Genomic DNA, 22,400 nt, shown 5'->3' on the forward strand with positions numbered 1-22,400 from the left:
GGAATATTTTTTCTTACTGTCTATGATGGATCAGCATACCATTACTATTCGCGTGGCATTCGCATAGAGTACTTACACAATTTTATATTTATTGTTATCTATAATTAGCCTCACTCGATTTTCAGCAGATTCAATGAATCATTTAATTATGAAAATCTCCCCTGCTGACGGCCGCTAACGTAGGAGGTACTGACTTCCCGTGTACCAATTAAGAGTACTAATCAAAAAAATTGTTAAAATACCAATGACAGATAATTCCAGAATTTCTTGTCATGTTTCCCACTATTAGAGGAAAACAAGACGGACTCATCAATGAGCACGAAATAAAACGCTTTGCCAAGTCCTACATAAAACTCACAAAGTATAATACATCGTTGCAAATTAATTCTATTTTGCCAACCATATTCATTGACTAAAATTAATCTCCAATGGTAATATAGCAAATATGACGCTTCTTTTGAAAACGTATGCATACAGTGTAATCCACAAATTTCCCATACGATTATATACTAATGAAATTCTTGTTCTTCATCGTTATAATCGAACATCTGGTCTTCATATGTACATATATGGAATATTATTATTTAAAAATTATGTTCTAAATCTGACGTTTCGTGTTTTACTTACATTCCTAAACGACGTTGCTACCGCGAATTATACTATACATTTATACTGTATATAACTAAAAACGAAGATTACATTTAATTTGAGTACTCTCAAGCTAGAAATTAAAAAAAAAAAAAAATAATCCAAATAAAAATCTGCACTAACCTGGGTTTAGGTCTGCAAAACAAATTTATCCGATGATTGATGAAAGTAAGAGTCGGTGGCCGTACACACATTTCTGAAATATCCGACAGAAACTTTAGAATATTCATAATGGAATATCCGATATACGTAACTACACATAATGAGGTTCAGTTCAACGGCAGTGCGTTCAGAGTCATTATTATGGCTATGCGAATAGCGGTCGAATGGAATAAAATATTCCAGCAATTGAATAATTAGAATAGTTCGAATTATTTCAGTGATTCTAATTATTCGAACAGTTCGAATTACCCGGTTTAAATCTTAGAGTCTATATATTTTTTCCTCGTTTAGAAAATACTTAGTCGAATAAAAGGTGCTGTCTGTCGAATTTCTTTTCGACTGGAAATTCAATGTAAGTTGCACAAAAATATACACAAATTATCTAATACTGATATTCCGTTAACATCTGAGTTACATATTTATTCACTGATAATATTATAAGCCGGCTACCGCTGATACGAGTGCGATAGCATTCCGGTTGTTCGGCGATTAACAGCCCTTAAATCATTGAACGCTATTCCAGGCTTAAAAACAACAATACCACGAGTATAGAGAAAGGTATAATTTCCCCTTCGAATAAACTGTACTCGTAATAACCAAGTATTCAGTCCGCAAAAATCACGGGGATGGTTGACTCTTAAAAGGATGCTGCGGTTTTAGATAACAATAATGCTAGAAAATGTATTCCCGTAATCGAATTATCATTAAGTATAGGAATGCGTTTTCTGGCGTTATCCTCGCATGGAACAAAGAAATTGTCCGATATTTTTGTTCGGCATTGGAAGTACAATTGCGATATCTGCGGGATTTTCCCGTCAGTGATACGTAATCGTTGATAATATTCACAACAAGTAACAGATTTTTGCTGGCCGGTAAAAACCGAGCATAGCATCGTCTTAAGGGGACCAGACAGTTGTAATTTAAAAAAAAGTTAATTACTTGAAGACTTGAATTATCCGTTTCATGTCATTATTTGGTTTGTGTCGAATTATTCATGATTTCGAACTATTTGCACACGCCTAGTCATGACGTATGCATGTACACGTATGGGCATTAATTCTGAGACGGCTAGTTTTTCGCCCGGTTCGATTGCGTTGGTAATGCAGATTGGGCCTGCAGTGCCACCGTCAGCCGGCCGCAGGGGCCGAATCTGCCTTACCAACATAATCAACTCGGCCGAAAAACTAGCCGTCTCAGGATCAATGTCCACACGTGTACGAGCTCAAGTGACATTTATCGTCTGCTCAAATTTAAGTTCGATCAGTACGATGGATTCGGTGAATTCCTTTGAAAATTGCTCTGTTGACTTTGATTCTGTTGCAGTGGTCCCGGACTGGGCCTTTCGCCCCTGTACTGCGATGGTCCAGGAGGACCGGGAGCCTTCCCATAATTCCCTCTCGCGGAGCCCTGATAGCTTCCGTAAGCCGAGTCTTCGCTGCGCCTAGAAACATGCCCGTACATGCTTTCCGGTCTCCTCGGATTTCCTCCGTTCTCCGAGCTGGTCGCCAACGGGCTGTTTGCGTGCCCTGCGGGGTGATTTTGGGCCGAAGAAATCACGCTGGGCGGAGAGTTTTGGTGCCCATGTTGCCCCCGATTTTGTACGGTCTGCCCAGAATTTTGACCGTTACCGGGATTTCCCTGCACTCCCAAGCCGGTAGCGCCATGATTTGGGGTAGAATTTTGGGCATTACCAGTTTGTTGGATATTCTGCGTTCCCGGAGGGGGTGCAGGGGCCCTTCCGTAAACACTAGACGTGGTCGAGACGCCGTAGATTCCATTCTCTCGGGCGCTAATGCTGGTTGAAATTCCCCTTATACCATAAATGCTCTGAGTGCATTGCTGCAGTTGATTCTGCATGTTCTGATTAGTGCTGTTGTGATTCTGACTCTGTGTTTGCACAGTCTCCCTTGGCCCTTGCGAACTCTGTCCGATTCTCATGGGGTAGAGACTCTGGGCAGGCATCAACGGCCCAGGTTTCGGAATGACCAGACCATCTCTGGGTCCCGAGGTAGATTTTGCGTACACGCTCTGAGATCTGTTCAAATTAGCCCGGGTCAACGGCGGGGACTTACAGTACAGCGATTTCGTCCCGCCGTAAATTGATTCGACGCGATCAATGGCCGTCGGTGGAGCGCTGTAAATCGAGGATGGGGCCCCGGCGATGGGCCTGTAGGTTGCGTAGACGCTGGGAAACTTTGGACCCGTTGCCTTGTCCAATTCATCATACGGGTCCTCGTCCGATCGCACGGAGGAATCGTCACCGTCGTCGCTTTCCTGGGAACTTTTTGACCGTTTCGGACTCAGCACGTATTCGTGCAGTAAGGCTGCTACTGCACCGCCGGAAATCGGTCCCACCCAGTATACGTAATGATCACTCCAGACGTTCCTCAAGAAGGCTACCCCCAAGGCACGAGCTGGGTTTAGGTAGGGTCTCTGTAACGAAAAGGAATGACACAAAGATTAGAGCGGAATAAAATTTTGATGCGAATGAAGGACAAAAAACAAGTAGTTATAACATGAAGCGTGAGACTCGGTTTCAAGCTAGTAAATTAGTTAGGTAGACGTACATTAGGGTGGTTCAGAAAGGGGCCTCTTGTTTAGATTTCGCTCTTCTCCGAGATTCTTGTACTTTTTCACGAAAAAAATAGCTCACGCGGAAAGGCTGGGTAAAAGAAAATTGTTTAATACTGTCTCAACTACGTTGAAATTTGGAAAAAGGCTATTTTCGGGAATTTCAAAAATCACATATCGAAATTTCATCGTCGTTGCGGCAGTAGTAAGAAATTTTTTTCAGCCCAGCCTTTTCACGTGAGCTATTTTTTAGTGAATAGGACAAGACTCCCGGAGAGGAGTGAAATTTAAAAACGGGCTTTTTCTGAACCGTCCAAATGTATATACATGATCACATTTTGCAAAATGATGAGATTTTTTTCAATATTTCATTACGTCGAGCTCCTGATGTTAGTTGCAGGAAAATTGATATTGCGTGACAATGATTTGTGGCGATATAGGTGACGAGTCACTAATAGATTTCACGTCTTTCAGACATACCGATATAATTTAGGTGTGTACGGGTACTGAAATTCTTCGGGATGGGTCGACTTGGGTAAAATGGTTTACTTTCGGGTCGGGTACCTGAAAATTTCGGGTACTCGAAAATTTTGGATTACCCGAAAACTGCGGGTACTCAAATATCTCGAGTTACCTGAAAATCCCGAGTTCCTCGAAAATCTTGGGTTTGTCAAATTTGCCGAATTTTTGAAAGTTTTAATCACAGCTGTTTTCACTTCGCCAAAAATACCGGGATTTCTAAATTGACCAGAGATCTTTGAAAATTTCGGACTTGAAGAACAATTTCGTAGCCGTCTGGAATTATGAATTCTGAAGGTTCTAATCTCAAAAAATCAGACTAGAGGCTCATCTAAAAATATACTCTGGAATTCTTTCATATAATAAGTAATTTTATTATGGACCAGTAGGGGTGTGCGGGTACTGAAATTCTCTGTGTCGGGTCGTGTAAAATGGATCACTTTCGGGTAAGGTACGCAAAAATTTCGGACTACCGTGAAATTTCGTCGTATAATATGATAATAATACAATTCCAGCATTTAATCCACAGTGAAACTATTGCACGAATGCTGAATAAGCTAAAGTGAGCAACAAATTAATTGGCTCTGGAATGCTGATTTTTTTTGTTGGAACGAGGCGCTCTGCTCGCACAGTTCAAGCCAATTTGTAGCATCAGCTGCATGCTTTGTTACAACATCAGTGCGTAACCCGTGAATACAAACTTTTTAGACGATTTTTAGCCAACCGTTAGACCCTGATACCAGATACCTATGCATACGATGCGAAATTTTTATCACTTCGAATGTATGATATACGTATATAAATGCAGAAGTATTTAATTAAGAAGATAAATTTACTGTTCTCTGATAGAACAACCTTATTAAAAAAAAAAACTTATCCGCCTTCTAGGAAATCAGAAACTGTTCAGTTGTACCGTGCTGTTCTCCTTGGTTTTATTTTTATATTTTGTTTTATCACCGCGCCACAGGTGAGAACAGGTAGGAATGCTGACCTTCCATCCCTCTCGACAGGTGGTACCAAAAATATTCCACGTTACGAAGGGGGGACATATATATAGTTATTATGGACGTAACTCACGTAACTAAATTTAAGTACAAATTCTTTCATCCAATGCAACGTATGTACAGAGTTACAGCAAAATTCAGTACAGTTGACAATGAACTTACAAAGGACGAATGAAAAGTAGTGTAAGTGTATTTTTTATAACAATCGATTTTTTAACGATTCTGTTAATTTTTTGCCCATGAAAGTTTAGTTGTTGTACAATGCCTGTGCAAATGTTAATTACTGTTTTTATCAATTGAAATTCATATTCAAGTTTAATAAATCTTCGTGCACTTCGATTGAAGTTTACCTTATAATACTAACGGGTTCGAGAGGAGCACGAAGAAGTTGCAATAACCGAAAATTGAAGACGACAAAGCAATGAAAAAATGTATACAATTACCGAAACCAATGTAGCAGTTGTGTAGGTTGCGGCAAGAACCATAGCAGGTTTCGAGGAAACAGATGCCGGAAGTCCCCGAGGAGTATCAGCAGCGAAATGGGCCAAAACAACCAAGGCAGAGAGTGCCAATTCCACCAGAAGTTTTTGGATGGAGCCGGTAATCCATCCTTGCGACTTCAGACTATCCGGTGACACGCTGAAACAATTTAACGATATCTCGTATAAGAAAATTATTCTTCCGGAGTATCAAAAATATCAAAAATATATCACAATATCACATTTCGACTAATTGTTCTGTGAAAACAATCAATTGATGTCTACGATCGATCGATTATTTGCACTTCAGCCCTAAAATTCAAGAATAAATCACAATTTTCCAACTACTCGATGATTTTGAACGAGTCGAGTTGGAAAAGCATGTATGTCTAATGCTTTATTACGGTTCACTAAATTCGAGACAATCCTGAAATTGCGAAATAAGGATTTTTCCGAAATATGTATCGTTACATTAACGATACGTAACTTCAACTTCGGTAAGAGCTATGCATGTTACATCTGCAGCAAATGAAAGTGGAACAATCAAAGTAAGTGTTTTTCTCGACAGACTCTGCACTCCGAGTCAGTGTTCCTCAACCTTTTGCGCCTTGGGATCGTAAGGTTTGAGAAAACGACGAAAATAATAAAGATCATGATAGAATTAAGAAAATGATTTGTATAAACATGTTGAGGAAATCTTCGAGTTATTGGAACGGTTATGATAGGTCATTCAATTAAAACCAGAATCCGTAATGAAGTTGAGAATTCCATAGAAACCATTCTATTTAATAATCGCTCGCCAACTCCGTCAATTGTTTTAAAATTTATTCACATCATCATTTTCACGTAATTTGATATATTTTTAGGTGACAAGGAGAGCAATTTTTCACGTTAGAAATACAAATTTTTATGTCATTTAAAATCATCATTGCACTATAGTCACGTGGTTCCTTTTGAAAACTGAAATTGGGTAATTGTGGAGCGTCAGAAATTAACGATTAGTAGAAAAAAAATTCCATAGTTTTGTACTAAACAAACCATAACGAAGCCTTACACAAGGGGCGGTAGGTAAAATTGAGGCCTGAAGGATTCAGTGGCAGGTACAAATCTGAATGTCGTTGAGTCGATCTAGCTAATTGTAAATAGAAGAATATGCTGATCTCCAAACACTCGAATAAGTTTTTTTGTACTATTGAACGTCATAGTTTACATTTTAAGAACTCATATTTATCCGTTGACGTTGAAACACCGTACAGGTGTAACTTAATATTTTAAATGAAGATCGCAAAAGACAAAAAAAAAAAGAAGAAATTGCGAAATTTCGAATTTGCCGAAAAAACTTTACGGAAAATAGAAGTTTAAATTCTTGTAAACTTAAAAACTTCGTATCGTAGTTTGACTTATTTCTCTCTCGTAATAACCCAAAGTTGAGAAGCCGTGTCTGGGCCGAGAGAATGAATCCTGCAAGCTTTGCGTAGCGTCTTATACGGATGTATATACGTGTTGTATAAATTGAACACGATCTTGAGATGCGGGTTCTTTGCATAATTATGTACGGATAGTTCTTCCGAAACCCGAGATGCCTGATGGGCTCACGTTTGACGGCCGATTTCTTTGCAACTTCACAATATAGTTGGATGTGAGCCATTCGATATAACGATCATTATTTTATTACTCTTGTACTTTGAGAGAGATCTTTAGTCAATGTGCGACGGTCACGTAATAAAATTAATAAGAATCGTTGATTTTGGGTGAATTGATTTCGCTGTAATATAAATTGAAGGTCTTGTTTTACACCGAATGTGGTTTAAGTCGAACACTCGTCCCTTGTGATGGTTTACTTTTCACTAGATTGTACGTTGCGTCCGATTCATCCTACGACGGTTACAAAACCGCAATAATAGGTGTAGCAATGGCAAAGTAAAAGGGTATTCCCGTACCCCATTGAAATTTTTCACCCCCTGCCGTCTTTCACGTGACAGATATCAGCCCCGATGCAGGGGTGGAGGTCCCTGTGGTGTAATATTTATATTAGCCGGTGCATTGGCCAGCCTCTCTTGACAGACGTCGGTTCGCATGTAGTTTATAGGAATAAATGGGCATGCGCATGGGTGAGTGCAACCGGAGATTGTTTGAACATAATACAGGGTCACAAGCGCCGTCTGACCCGTACAATATGAAAATTAATTCAGCTCTAGGTATGAGTATGAATATGTAAATTTTCATTATCGTAAACGTGATTTATAAAAAAATGTCTCTATATTGGTGTGAGAATTCATCGGAAGTTCTTTGAAGTAATTAAGTGTACAAATGATAAGAACATCGGTTACTTTATTTCTACTGTAGAAATACGACGTGTACATATTTTGTACGGAGTTACGGAAACAAAGACCATGAAGCAGCGGATCGAGGAATTTACATTTTTTTCCTTTTGGTACTAACTGAATTCACGGCTTATTTCATTTTTACTGCGATTCTGGCAAACTCATGTTAAATCGATTTATGTGAAGAAAAAAAAATTGATTTCGTGACAATCGAAACTTTGAAGAATAGAGTATTAATCTATTCGTCGCACGTAACAAAGCTCGTTTCTTTGAAAATCTTTAAACAATTTCATCTATTCTACAAAGCAAAAAACTATTTTTATGCCAGAATGCTCGTTCTTAATTGTCAAAGTAGTTAAATTAATAACAATCGCTCGACATTCTTACAACGAGGAATTAATCGTTGTTTGTAATGTTTCTCCTTAATTCCAAATTCTCAGACACAACATTACGGAAATACTGATATTATAATACATTCTATGCTACGTTGGCCGAAAGCGGAAATGAGTTTCGGTTTTAAAATTGGAAGTGCGCATGCCCGTTCCGTGTATCGAAAGGTAATAAATAACTGAGACGGTACTTTTGAACCTTTGATAGTAGCCCTTGCATAAAATTAATCTCCGAAGGAACAGGCCAATAAGAAGGAAATTGGATGCGCATATTAATTAAGGATTCGAGACCTCCGGCTGTTTGTCGAACGCTTCTCAAAGCGCCAAAGGGATTGCCTGAATTCTAACGGGTCGTACAACCTGTTCGCCACTGTTGTACTCTGCGACTATAATTAGGGCTCTCCTGGATCGCAATTAGACTAAGGATTTGAAGTCACGTAATAAACATTTTGTCAGCAGCCCAAGACCAAATTGGCTGCAATTCAATTACGTAGCTATAGAAGCTGTGACTAATTTTATATTTTTTTCAATGATCTACAGTCATGTTACAATATCGCTGTTGAATTTCTATGGTGATTAGTTTCCTTCGAAACGATAAGTAATCTTTGAATGCTGGTTAAAGGCTCCCTGATCGTGATATCCTAATACGATTAGTTCATCGCCGGTATTGATGTTGACACTGTCTTCACCGATCCGCTGTTATTGTTTTTGCTTGAATTGACGATTAAACCGAAGTTATTTTATTTTCTCTTGTTCGTTAGAATCTTGTGCTGAATAATATGACAAAAATTTTTAATCACATAAGAGTATAAATTTTGTGCATCTTTGTTCACAATGATTCGTTACGTTCTCGGTGTTGATGCTACGGAAATCGATTGCTTTTCGTCTAAGCAGGAAAAGTTATAACAAGTTTCAATTGAATGACCCGAATAAATATGTTAAGCAGCATTCGAAAAATTTCTAGTTCTTGAAATATCTTTTCGAAAAAGACTGAAGTTAAATGAAACGTACCTCAGTATTTAAAATTTCTATTTGAAAACTGTTCTCGACCGCGATCATAAAATATTGTATAATTCACTAACCACCTACAATTGTAATGACTTTTTCCCATCGAGGAGAAATGAATTTTTCACAAGGGGTGTCCAATGATTTCATAAACGGCTTGGATCGATCAATTGATCGTAAATTGGCAGCGGAACGTAAGTAATCGGAATTTAATCCATCCCTAATTCCCATCGAAGTATGACAAAATCTGCGTGGAACGTCGACAAGTGCTCACAGCTCGTATTAGGCCTTTAGAGCTTTGTCCGAGTTAAAAGCCCCTATCGTTCTCACGTATTATGCAAATGTGAGAGTCTCCGTTTCTCTCTCGCACTTTAGTCTGCTCTAACGTGACGCACCAAATTGATGAAATCAGAAATGCAGATCATGCCTGAACAATTGAGATCAAGTGTTTAAACGGTAGGAAGTATCCCGATCGTAATCGTTGGAAAAGTGAGAAATAGGGAGACGAACCCTATGCGAGCATTTTTTGCGCTCACTATTTCTACGATTTATTTCTCTGTGGTTTACTTTTTTCCCTACATCCGATGCTAGCGTGGTACATAGGATTTGGGCACAGTCACCCGATGATAAGCGGATTTTTCCCGATTTGCGAGAACTTGATTACCCCCGGGATATTCTTAGGTACCCTAAGTAATCCTCTTGCGTGAATGCTGCTGTAAAAACCGTATAATACACCATAAAAAAAAAAACAAAAAAAAACCACGATAGAGAAATTTAACAATACAGGAGAGAAAACCTTTTTGTGCCCTTCGAATAATACATCGCGTACCCCGCTACAACTACTTCGTGTACTTTCGGGAAATTTTAATATATGGGCAAAATTTTTTTTACTCGAGTTTGTAAGATACACATTTTTTTCTGCATAGAATCTCTATAAATTTATCGGAATACTGAAGTATATAAAAAAATATTCAAACGTCTTCTAATTGTTTTCAACAATTCAGTTTTCCTTCGCTCGAATGTACGTGTTCGTTCATCGCTCAATGTCGGATGAAACCGGAAATATCAATTATAGTCAGACTAAAAGACGCCCTCACTTTTGAACACGATCGAATATTCGAAGGAATATCCTATAACTTGTTTAAAAGAAAAATGTACGTTTCTTACGAATGAAAGAAATCGCGTCTTTTCTTCTGACGTATTATACTTTGCGTGAAAAATTAAGGCGGTCGAACCGCCGAAACACGCGGTACGTTGTGGCTACATCGTACCCAAAGAAAAAACTGTCTAAAATCAATAATAATAATTGAAAACATAATGAACCGGACAGAACTTGGCTGCAGGGTCGTTGAAATCTGTATCAATTGAGAGAGGAAGAAAAAAAAAATCAAAAAAAATTCTCTGAAAAATTGAACGAGATAGAATGGGAAACACTTGACGTGAGAGCTCACGCAACCTGTGCCGCAGTGTAACGATTTCTATTCTCCCCAGGCTAGCGACGGAATCGGCGCACCGTTCGAGCGATAAGTTTTAAATAAATTTCAATTGAAGGACCGAGTGGCGAGTCTCCCTTATTTTCTCCCCGTCGCGGCAACGTTTAACGAGCTATTGATACTGTGCCGTTCGCCAGCCCCGCCGGGACTCGACGATGATAGACCACGATCCCAGAGCCTGCCTGCTCTCGAGGGCGAAAAACACGGGGCGCACATGTTGAACTGGATGATATGGAATCAACCTGATTCCATTGTAAATTTAAGGGTGGGATAATATGGGGTAAATGAAGGGTAAGCCGCGCCCCCCAACCACCCTGAGAGACTTGATATGGGAACTTTCAGATGCGGCGCGATGAAACGGGGTCATTTCTCTTCTCGTTTCCTCTCTGTCCAGCTCGCAATCGGTTCTGCAGTCCCTTTTCTTCGCCGCCTCGAATTCCCCGCCCCCGCTTCCTGCTGGACCTCTTATTGTTAAAAGGCTGCGTGCTTTCTTTTTACCGGCACGGTTCGATCCGTGCCACGGTGTTTTAATATGATGTAAAATACACGTTGCGCCGCACATGTTTACCCACTGTGAAACCAGTTTGCACGGTGAATTGTATTCCGTTTTCACGCACGTCTTGGCCGGCTATAATACGACCTGCGTCTTGTGACCTACGAGTAACGCGGTAGAGCAAACGAAGAGAACAGGAAGTATGTTTTAAGGAGGTAATTAATTGGCCGAAAATAGATACTTTTTGTCAATTCTATCGCAAGTTTGTCGTGCGTTTAGTAGTCCTCAAATTTTTGTCTTCGTAAGCTTCAAAAATATCTTTGTGAATAGAAAAAAGTGTAGTACCAGATGTTGATGTCTCATTTGAACTTGCTTTAAAATTGTTAAAAATCTGGTAGATTTCTAAGATTGCTTCGAGATTCATTGAATCACGACGCATCTTGCATCTCTATCATCACTGCAGCTCGATTCAAGAAAAATTGAATCCCCCAGAACTTGACTGCGTTCTGTAAACCGTGAGAGAACACCGAGTTTCCCACAGGATCCAGTATTACACTCTGCAGGGAATTTTAGGGATGGTCAATTTCTACGGTAGTTACGATTACTCTTCTGTATAAAATTTTACTCCACAATGGGAACTCGGACACATTGACATGGTAAACATGATTTTTGGTAGAAATCGATATTGTCAAAATGATTGTTAGAAAAATAACGTCTGTTATATTACCAAATCAACAATGGTTATTTATCACTTTGAGTTATTCTAGATTTGGCAAGCACCAATGGTATATTATTGCAATGCAAATGAAGATGACAAGGGATGTGAGAAAAAGTGAGAAATGTTTTTCATTGTCTATGCTGCATAGTACCTGATGCATCTTAAGGATGATTCGGCCTGACCGATTTCAGTAAAAGATAGGAATACAGAAAAAAAAAACCGGTTGAAATTTTCTAGCCAGGCCAATAACGGTGAAGACAAATGAAACAGCTTCCCTATTTTGACGTAGAAATGAATCCAAGCAACTTTGGATAGCACAATCTAAGACGTGAACAATCTCGGAAAAGATTTTACAAGCAGGACTTTCGAAATGATGAAACTTTGGCGATTGAGAGGATTGACAATAAAGAAATGTTACACCGACCCTCGGTAGCAACCCAAGGATGACCCTCGCAGCTGCAGGAGGTCCTCACCCATCGTTCAGCACTCCCTCGGGTTCCGAAGATACGTTCCATGCCGCGTTATGCGATTGTCCATAGCCGTAGAAAACACGTGCCGGCCACATGTTGCACAAAAGAAATCTTCGAGGTACGGTGAAAATGGAATATAGAAGCCTATATTCCTTTGGAAACACGCGAGCACGGAGCGATTATTACAAAGGGTCTTTTCGGGTCCCATAAATAATATTCTTAGCCGTAGTACCGCAACACCGAGACCAAAGAAGGGTCTCCCTGTTAGTCTGCAGGGGAATCGGTGCAGGTCAGCAGATGTTTTCGATGCTGGGTCGTGAAGACCGGGCCAATAGGAGCCACGCTTTGGTCGTGTGCGTCCAATCAAAGCAGGGTGAAAAAGGCGCAAGAAAGGCGAGGGAAGAGGAGAGAAAAAAAAAAAACCGGCACCTTCGTACGTTCGAGGGAAGATTCTTAAGAACCAAGCTACAACACGTGGTCGCAACCATCTGTTGGCATCCTGCTAGCTCTCGACGTCAAACTGTAATTTTAGACCTTTCGTGTACGAAGATATCTCTACGCTTTTCCTTTTTTTTCTTATTCCTTTTTCGTTTTAAGGGGGGGTTAGTTTTTCGTGCCGACTTAACGACGCCAGAACGCCACATGTTCCGACTTACTAGACGCAGGATCACGGCTAATCTTCGACTGTACCTCGGCAGCGGTGGTAAAAAAAAAAAAAAAGGCAAAAAACCGAGCCATAGTTTTGACTGCGGGTCCAGAAGAATAGCGTCACAAGGTACAACCATCTTTCAGGGGTTAATACCGTGACCGATAATTGCACCCTAATTGTACGTCGGATACAGACCTGAGAGAATCCGGGCTACAATTATTTAAATTATCTCCAGCGAACCTGTCTACAATCTCTCGATTGAAAGACTGTACAATTTGGTCAAATTTATAGCTCTTAGATCCTTATGAACCTGCATTATGCGATATTTATCGATGGGTTCCGGAGCATGTAATCGGTGTCACAAAAAAGTTTCTCAAGAGGATACATTTTCCCAGTAAAATTAAAAAATTCCACGAATATCAAGAGGAGGAAAAATTCATCGCCATTGTCAGCGAGGTAAAAATAATATGGATAAAGCAGGGCTTTAGAAAGTTTGAAAAAAAATACTCTTCGGAATCATTGCCTGCAGCAATATCTCCGGATGCATTGCGTTCTTTCGAAACCAAATGAAACCAGACTTGATGTTATTTAATTCTTAAGTTCGAATGTAATCAATGCGAACTAGTCACTTTTTTATCGGAATATGAAAAACGATTCGAAACGAATCCTCGACGGAACATTTAATGGGAAACCTCGTTCAGGATGCAAAAAATTCAGCATTAGCAACGATTCGTGAGAAAATGAGGGCACCTTCTCTTTTGAATGGTTGGAACACTTTGTCAAGCCTGAACGTCCCGATAACGCTTCTCGAAGGAGAAGAGAAGAGAAGAGGTGCCATACACACAGGATCGACAGCGGCACACGCGCGCGCCATATGAGCAGACAAAAAGGTAACAAGTGCGCGATATGTACCGAAATAATAATCGAACAATACTCTAGTTAACCGGACGACCGCAAAGCATCGCCCTCGTTCCCCGGGGATGACACCCTAAAAAAGCTGCATCTGTTGCGGCGATTTTAGCGGTCGGTTGTTAAGTTTGAGTGTGGAAAAGCTACACTGTACACTTGTATTTCAGGGGGGTGTGATCTGGTATTGTTCTCCGGCTGCTCCAAGGGTTGATTTGGGATTTCTACGTGCCGCGAATAACCATAAGGGTAAACACATAAATCGCAAAATAAATGAATAAAGGCCCGAGGCTAACAGCCCGTGCAAAATTTACAGTGATGTCTTTATATGCGGCGATTGTCAGTGCCATTCCGGGATTACCGAGCCAGGCAAAAAAGGTCCGAATCTGTGGTTACGTTACAAGATTGTAATGGTGATTTACGTTCGAGACCACCTTGATCAAAAGTAGAACAATATTTTTCTTCCTGCTGGAACAACGTATGTACATTGATTCTTGTCGCACAAAAAATCATCACACAGTATATCCTTTTTAGCTCAAGTTTAAAAGGTATCTCTTGCAGCATGTGTTTTCTTCCTGGTTAAATTACGCGTCAAAAACACACTTATTCCAGTTTCCTCGTGGTTTTTTTTTTTTTTTTTTTAATTTTTTTTTTTATTTTTTAAGTAATCGTGACTATGGTCTTTGATGAATATAATCGCGAAGATAGTTAAATTATTGTCAAAAGCGATTGTAGAGATCTTTTCACTTCGGAGCTACCAGTAACCAGATATTAGCAAACTTACGACGATCGATACATCTTGTTAAAAACGGTGGACTGAAACTCACCTATCAAGATTTGCGAAAGCTAATACGTTATTATTCATATTAAAATGAAATCAGTTCAAGTACTACACGATTATTTTTTTAAATTCCGCGAAAAACTGAAATGAATATAGGGGAGGACCGGGCGAAATGAACCCCTAACGAAAACACGATCTTCAAAAAATGAAACAATGACAATTCGCCTTGTTTTGGGGGTAAGATAATTTTTAACATCTCGGGTCTATTTTTACAGAAATAATAACAAAAGTTCAAATCTGGTTCAAGTGATATGAGAAAAAAAGCAAAAAAAAAAGAAATCAACGCTACTATAATTTGGAACAGTCTGATGTTCACGTTAATGAGATTCTTAAAAAAATTTCGCACAGATCTTTGGCTTCAGAAACCAGGAAAAAGTCGCGAAAGGAGCTCTCGGATAATTGAGGAATCAGCAATGTATTTTCGTATGCTCATGTGGTTCCGATGCCCTCAGGAAACAGCTGTAAGGAAGCAGGTGGTCTGACGTAGACAAGACACACGCGGTGCGCGTGGCGAACCGGAAGTGAACGCAAAACCACCCCTTGGGTCACTTCCGGTATCATGCTTTTGTGCCCACCTTCGTACCCACGGATCTTTCAACGTATAGGTATGGATCATACGCGTTTGTATACGTGCTACATTGATGTGAGATCGCATTCCCTCGTAGAGACCCCCAAAAGCCTAGTAAAAATACCGTGGCGCAGGTAAGCATGCGATGTGTAACATTTCTCTCAATTTTCAAGGGGAAACGGCGATATAGATGTTGGAGCTTAATTTTTTTGGAATAGATAATAGAACTAACTCAACCTCAGCATTAATCATTGCCTGCTTCGATGGTTCTTATTTTTAGAAAAATACACGAAAGATACACGAAACTATTTTGCTCTATTATCGATCCTTTTTTGGTAATTGCAACGCAAAATCAGTTTACGAGGTTTACTCTACTTTTTTAGTTAAATAAGGCTTTAGCGTCAATTTATTGTTGCACGAGCATTAAATTTTCGCAACAGTTACCACGAAAATATAGTAGCAGTGATCGTAGTGAGAAAAAATAGTAACACATATACTAGACTTTTCGGTGACAGCTACAAAACTAATTTTCATTTTCTACCTAGAGCAATATTTTCTGACTGTGGTAAAAAACGAGAACAGTTAAGGACGGAGCGGTAACCGGAAATAAAAATTTCTCCCAGTGTGTGACGAGTGTGAAAATTTCTGAATAATGTCCGCGTTTAACTGTCTTTAGCCAAGTGTGCAGATCACTTTTCCGAACACCCAGTGTGCAATGACTATTTAAACAAAGCGCATCCTGCGGTCGTGCAGAGATTACCATCGGCTGCATTAAGTTTCGCGATTCGTCGGAAGATAAAGTTCGTCATACCGCCTTACGATTAAAGTACCGTAGGTACGAAGGGCTACCTGTGGAGCTATTCCTGTGTCTATAGGTTCGCCGCACGCATTCCAAAGGACGCGTATTATATACCAGGGATCTTGTGTTTTGTTAAAATGGGAAAGTTGAACGGCGTTGATGTTATTTCTAAGCTGTAGGAAATTTGAGAAAATGAAATACTGAATGTTTTGACAACAGAAGTGCCAGGAAATGCAAGTGCTAGATCTTTAACAGAAATACAAATCTGCAAATTGAATAGCGCAATATTAAGATTGTAAATTTTTGTTGCTACGTGTCCAATTCATCAACAAATACGTTTACTGTTCACAACGTCGCATTTTTGTTTGTTGATATGAAACAGTGAAAAGTGATTGAATAAACCGTAATCTTTTGGTTGTTTCATATTTCTTTCGTTCCATTTTATTTTGGGACGTTGGTTAAAATCAGTTTAAGCAAACATTTCCAAGTTCGTATATAAAAAAGAGCCACTGACCGCAGAGCCACCAAGTGGGCAAAAGTTTTGTTCAACATCCCTCTTACTATGTACTAAACAGGACGTCACTGTTGATCTGGGATTAGGTTTTCGGTAGCATTCCTCGGCGGTTTGTGACAGGAAGTCAGCTCGAACAGGAAATTTAATGTGTTTAATTAATTTAATTAAACCGAATATCCAACTTGTTCCCACGTTTCACACAAGACGTTACACGGGGTCGGTTGTTATAATTCGTTAAGAGACCCTGCAGACGTGTCACATTTTTCTAAATATTTACGGTGCCGAGCTTCCGTGGGGATCTTCATAAGAAGCAACAAACTTTATGGCTGGCTGGGTGAAAGACGCTCGTCCGTAATGGAAAAGCGTAATCTTCAGCCGCCTGCGGCGCAGTCCCAACATTAGGGGGCTTAAAATGTCCTCATATTGAAATGGTACCGAACCGTTCATTCGAATCTGGTGTATGCATCCTGAGGATTCGTCGTTCAATATGAAAGTAGCTTGCCGTACGGGCAAAGCCCACGATATGAGATCCGGGAGCCTTCCTTTCGTTTAGGTTTTGTAGAATCTGGGGACGTGTTTTCTTTCATGGAAGGTATGCGTCAGGCGAGGGGTGTAAAATACCGTACCCGAGTTTCTTGGTAGGTAAAGCCATTAAGAATGAATAATTTCACAGGAATTTTTCAACTTTACAGGAAAACTCGTCGTGTATTTAAGATTAATGTTATATTCAGAGAACAAGCGGAGGGAGAAAAAAAATTATAGTCATCTTTATAAAAATGTGTGAAAACCTGAACTTTCATGGCGGTTTTAAAAACTGTAATAATAATCACAGAGTGAAACAGATGAAGAGAAAAAAAAAATCCGATAACGGTACGATTGTGTTAGAGATTCGTGTACAAAGAAACGTGAAAGGTGAAAAATTTTAAGAAACTAGAAATGGGACCGTAACGAATTGCGTCGCTGTAGAAAAGATTTACCGAATTCCAAAGTTCTTTGTGATTTGCCCGACCGTTTTCCCGTTCTTCGATTCACTCTATTTCAAGATGCGCTTCACAAATTTTGGCTACCTGTTCCACCTGGCTTTGCCGTCCAGTGGTTCTCGATCGCCACGTTATGAAGATTTCACAATTGCAATAAACCAATTTTCGAAAAATTCTAGAACAACGCGGTAGCTTATACGAAGATTAAAATTTCTCACGGACTTGTAGTTTCGATTGAAACTACCAAATTACTGCACAAAAAGAGCTACCCATCGAATCTCATTCAGTCAGTGTCAGCAGCGAGTTAGGCTTTCGATAAAACTTGATGGATTTGTACTTCAGTCACCTTCAAAAGCTTTCACAAGTCCGTCTGCGAGCATCGGACATGATCTCACTGATTTGTTCAAGAGTCCCGAAGAGCATTCTTATCTGTATATATCCAAGAAGTGTTTGTTTGTCTGCGGGCATGGATACAGCAGGGGCCGTAAGGCCCGTGGTGTACGCATATGTCAACGGGGCCGCCTCAAGCCGAACTCCTCCGCAAACGAAACTTCGGAACATCTGCTCCCCGAAGTAGGTATCTATCCTCTCTTAATAAAGCCTCCTTCCGAACGCTGTGCTCTTCTCTCCTCTCTCGCATCGCCGCGCTCGCTATCTCCGTCCCACAATCTCGCACGTCTTCCTTTTTGGTCCATACGAAACATCTGCGGCAGCTGCAAAGCGAGGCGGTGGCCACGTTGACGACCCAAGAGCCAAGAGGCAGGTGTTCCTCAACCAGATCCTCGGTGCTCGGCCTTCCAATTACCTGCCTGGGCACCGTTTTCTCGATCCTCTCTATTCTCGTCACCCTCAACCCTTGCTTACGAAGGCGCTTATCTCCTTCTTTCTTCATTTTTTTCTTTACGCTCTTTCATTCCTCTGCGCACGGCTCTCAATTTTGTTCTGCTCTTTTCGACGACGCGGTCACACAGAGGTGGGCCTTTTTGTTTCAGGCCACAGTCGGTCCTTTTTCAGTTCAGGAAACCGGTAAAGACGCTCGACCGTGGTCGAAACAAATTGTTGCCCGGTGTCTGAGGCGCTTTGTGGCAAAGATTGGCTCGTGCCTTTCGTAAAACCGTACGACGTGGCAAGGGCTTCGACTTGGATGTGACAATAACGGATTCAGCTACTGACGGTGTTTGCTGAACGGTCTTGTTTCACTTGACATTTGTAGAATGACCGTAACACGGCATACGTTGTTCAAAACAAAAAAATTCATTACATTTATATGCTTGCAACAATGCAAGGTAATTGGAAGTGTTTATTCGTTTTCTTCCCCGGGCTCTTTGTATCGGTCCTAATCGGCTTTTGTGTTATGAACAACTCCTGGACTTCCAAACAAAATTAAACACTATTTTTCGTGATTTTAAAAAATAGCACATTCACGTACGTGTGAGGTAAAATATGAAATCACATTTTCGATCAGTTAGTTTCTCCTACCGTTCGTCAGATGGATTCGATTAATTCCGAAACGGATACAGATAGAGATTTGAGATTTTCAGGGAACCTCTACTCGCTTACTATCCAAGACGGGAACTTGTCATTTTGGATCGGATTCGAGTTTGGGTTTATTATGTTGTGGCAAATAATTATTGGCAACTGAATAACGAAACTCCTTGCAAAATCTATTTACCACTTAGTCTTCAGTATACTTCCGTGATTAGAATAGTTTAAAGATTTTTATAAATCACACGTCTCAAAATTTCCATAAAGTAACTTTACAGTTGTAAGGTACGAATCGAATATAATTTTAGTACGTGGTAAGTGACGCGATGTTCTTTAAAAAAAGCAAGGCATGAAACCAACAAATTGTCTGAAAAACTTGAGGCCATTCAAGAATGGTGCACGCTTCAATAAAAGGCAGAGCAGACTTGTAAAGCGAAGTACGGTGCAGCTACTTGCTGCGAAGTTCTCAAGTTTCATGTCTCGCGCAGCTGTCGTTTAAACTCTCTGCCTTTCGAACAAGATGTAATACGCCGATACGCATATGCCGAATACCTTGACTTCGTCGATACAGTTCTCATCCTTTACGGGTGCTCAAAATTAATCGGCGACCACCTGGCGCTAAATTTTTTTCACACCAAACCGACTACCATTTATTATATATATATATATATATATATTCGCATTTTCTCGCTGGATTGTGAATTGCATAACCGTGCAGTGATATTCCCAGATGAAGATGAGAAAAATGAGAAAACAAATTTGTGTGTGTGCACGATTACTGAGCAATCCAAAAAGGTCCTTACATAAGAACTATTCGTCCCGAAGGATATCCCTGAGAACCTGGAGCGACATTTCCGGGCGTTCAACATCCTGGTAGTTGTGTAAAGGTTTTCTCCTCTGATCAAGCGAAAACAATGCGAGACGAACGAAGGAGTGGAGTGGAAAAAAAGCTTCGTGCAGGTACGTATAATATAAAGCTTACCTTTGAAGTATCGCAGCACCTGCTATTCCACCCCCACACTGTGCTGCCAAATACAGTGCGGCACGTAGCGGTGAGATCCGTCTGGACAACGCGAAAGATATCGATACTGCTGGATTGACGTGACCTCCTGTAAAACATTAACAATTACCGGTGTTTATGGTACACTGAGAAAAATATCAGTTTTTCTAGTCACTGCAAAATTTTGGTCCAATGGGTACCATTGTAACAACGGTTTAAATATCTATAGAATAACAATAAAATACGGTATGAACAACTATTTAATGTAGTGATTAATAATCAGAAAATATTACTAATAACCCATAAGTTGAATCATAAAAATCGATGCTCAGGCATTTACCCAACCCAAGCTTGTTGCATACTTCTATACACGTGAATTCTGGTGTATACATATATTATATACCTAAATGAATGTCGGATAGTGTAGCGAGTTCAGTAGGTGAGCGTATACATAAGTATACCACGTATACTGTCTGCTTTATCTAGTTAACAAGCCAATTGAGCGCCGGCATAGGGGCGACCACAAGTGGCATTGTTAGAGAGGGTATCAAATAATCTACAGTGTTCAGCATGAAGCCGCATTTAACGTCACGGCATTGTTTTACTGGCTGGACGCTCCGTTTAACGTATTCGCGATTTCGATTCGCACGTAGATCGTTTAAAGATTATACGGATTACAGATGTATCGGTGATAAATTTAAATATGGACCATGAGAATTATTTATCCATGCATCGATCATACAGCGGTTACTGTTCCACCGTACCCAGTACAAGAAACGCATACATCGATCAATCAATTTTAGAACATTGAGGATCGTTGTACACTAAGCTCGATATTTAATACGAACCAAAAATATTCAACACGACGGTGTGTTGGAAAATTATTTATAAGGATAGTCGGATACCTCTGAAGTTATTTTAATGTTAATCTAACTGGGAACTCTTCGATCAATAGATATTTAGGCTGTACGGGTTGAGCGGGAAAATGATTTCAAAGTAAGTCGTATCCCTTGCTTCATGTTGAATCAATATCACCTCACGCTAGTTTCGTTTTAATTAATTCACAATTTGCAGAATATTATTTTACCTGAGCTGCTTCATCTAACCTCTCCCATAATAATTTATACCAGTGTATGCAGTAGCTGCTAGTTATTCATAAGTTACTTTACGCTTAACGTTTACCTTTCTACTTTTTACGGAATTATCTCCTTGGCTAATACAAAGCCTGCATCTATCTCTATATCCATCCATCTATCCGTCCGTCTATATGTATATCTATCTATCCGTCCATTCGTCTATCTATCTATCTATCTCTTTTCAGGAAGTTAGAGAGGCAAAAAGAAGATGGTTAAATTTGATTTCAGATAATAAATTGTCGGCACATATATTCTTGTCTTACCACTTATGTGTCCGAAGATCAAACAAATCGAGGCCATCGCAAGCCCTGTAGCAATAGAGACTGCCAATGCGGACAAACGGGTACTGGGTTCTATCAGGGAAGGTGCAACGGCGCCAGGTACGACCAAAGCAAGGATGGAAGTTGCGAAACATTCGATGGCCACGGCTCGCCAAAGCTCAAGACTCCTCGCCTCCACCGACATCGGTGGCCTTCTTTCGACAGAATTTTCGCTCGCATTATCTCGGAGCGCCGATATTCTTTCGAATAATGTTACTATATGGGCGTCCAGCTCCCGTGGAAGGGTTGCGGTGGTCATGATAAATTATAGTCTGCGAGAGATCACTTTAAAAATGATACAATTTTCTTACAGGTATTCACTTTATCGGTAAACTATGATAATATAGAAATTTTAGATGATTGTTATTAATTTTCGACACTATCGCGTATCACGCGTCATTTTTATTTATTTTTTTCTTCTTCTTTTATCGTTTTTTTTATTGTTACGCCTTCACTTGCGGTTAATTTAATTAATTTTCAATGTTTATACCACACGAATAATATAGCTCAGGGTATTGTTTATTTTGTTATTCGAGTTAGACTTTCGATAATTGTACCGATTTAGAGTAATACCGTTAATTCGAATCAACGAACAAAAGTTTCCCGTAATATAATTTTATACGAAGGTTTAAGTTTCTCGAGAATTCGAAAAAAAAAAATCTTCCCACGAGCAGCCCGATGATTGTATTTATCCACGCGGTTCATTCACTCTTATCCACGTTTGTGAAAAATTTATCCTGTACGTATAGCCGGACAGCGATGTGCTTTCAAGCCCAAGTCAGCCTGGCCCCCGTTGCCTCGATGTTGCCCCAGCGGCAACGCGTTCTCGAGTGAAGATCAAATCGGTGGCGGCGAAACAAGTAAACCGAGCCTTCGAGCCGTCGAGACGCCCCCACTCCAAGGATTCGGTGCCCCTGTTCCCACTCC

The 22,400-nt window shown here is 40.1% G+C and overlaps 1 protein-coding gene across 1 annotated transcript; it reads right to left on the reverse strand.

Moving 5' to 3' along the window:
- Nucleotides 1-1,898: 1,898 nt before the first annotated feature.
- Nucleotides 1,899-22,291, reverse strand: bib (big brain). Its single transcript, XM_046623649.2, has 4 exons — nt 21,417-22,291; nt 20,000-20,126; nt 5,348-5,543; nt 1,899-3,243 (listed from the first exon to the last, which is right to left on the reverse strand). Exons 1-4 carry the CDS (start codon nt 21,730-21,732, stop codon nt 2,071-2,073), a joined length of 1,812 nt encoding a protein of 603 aa, XP_046479605.1. The 5' UTR covers nt 21,733-22,291; the 3' UTR covers nt 1,899-2,070.
- Between the last annotated feature and the right edge of the window lie 109 nt (nt 22,292-22,400).

The sequence above is a fragment of the Neodiprion pinetum genome, chromosome 4 (genome assembly GCF_021155775.2).
Source record: "Neodiprion pinetum isolate iyNeoPine1 chromosome 4, iyNeoPine1.2, whole genome shotgun sequence".
NCBI lineage: Eukaryota > Metazoa > Arthropoda > Insecta > Hymenoptera > Diprionidae > Neodiprion > Neodiprion pinetum.

Coding starts and splice junctions, on each gene's coding strand:
- bib (XM_046623649.2), bottom strand. CDS start 21,732: ATGACCACCGCAACCCTTCCACGGGAGCTGGACGCCCATATAGTAACA. Junction 5,544..19,999: donor GGTGCTGCGATACTTCAAAG/GTAAGCTTTATA, acceptor AAATTGTTTCAG/CGTGTCACCGGATAGTCTGA. Junction 3,244..5,347: donor CAACTGCTACATTGGTTTCG/GTAATTGTATAC, acceptor TTTTCGTTACAG/AGACCCTACCTAAACCCAGC.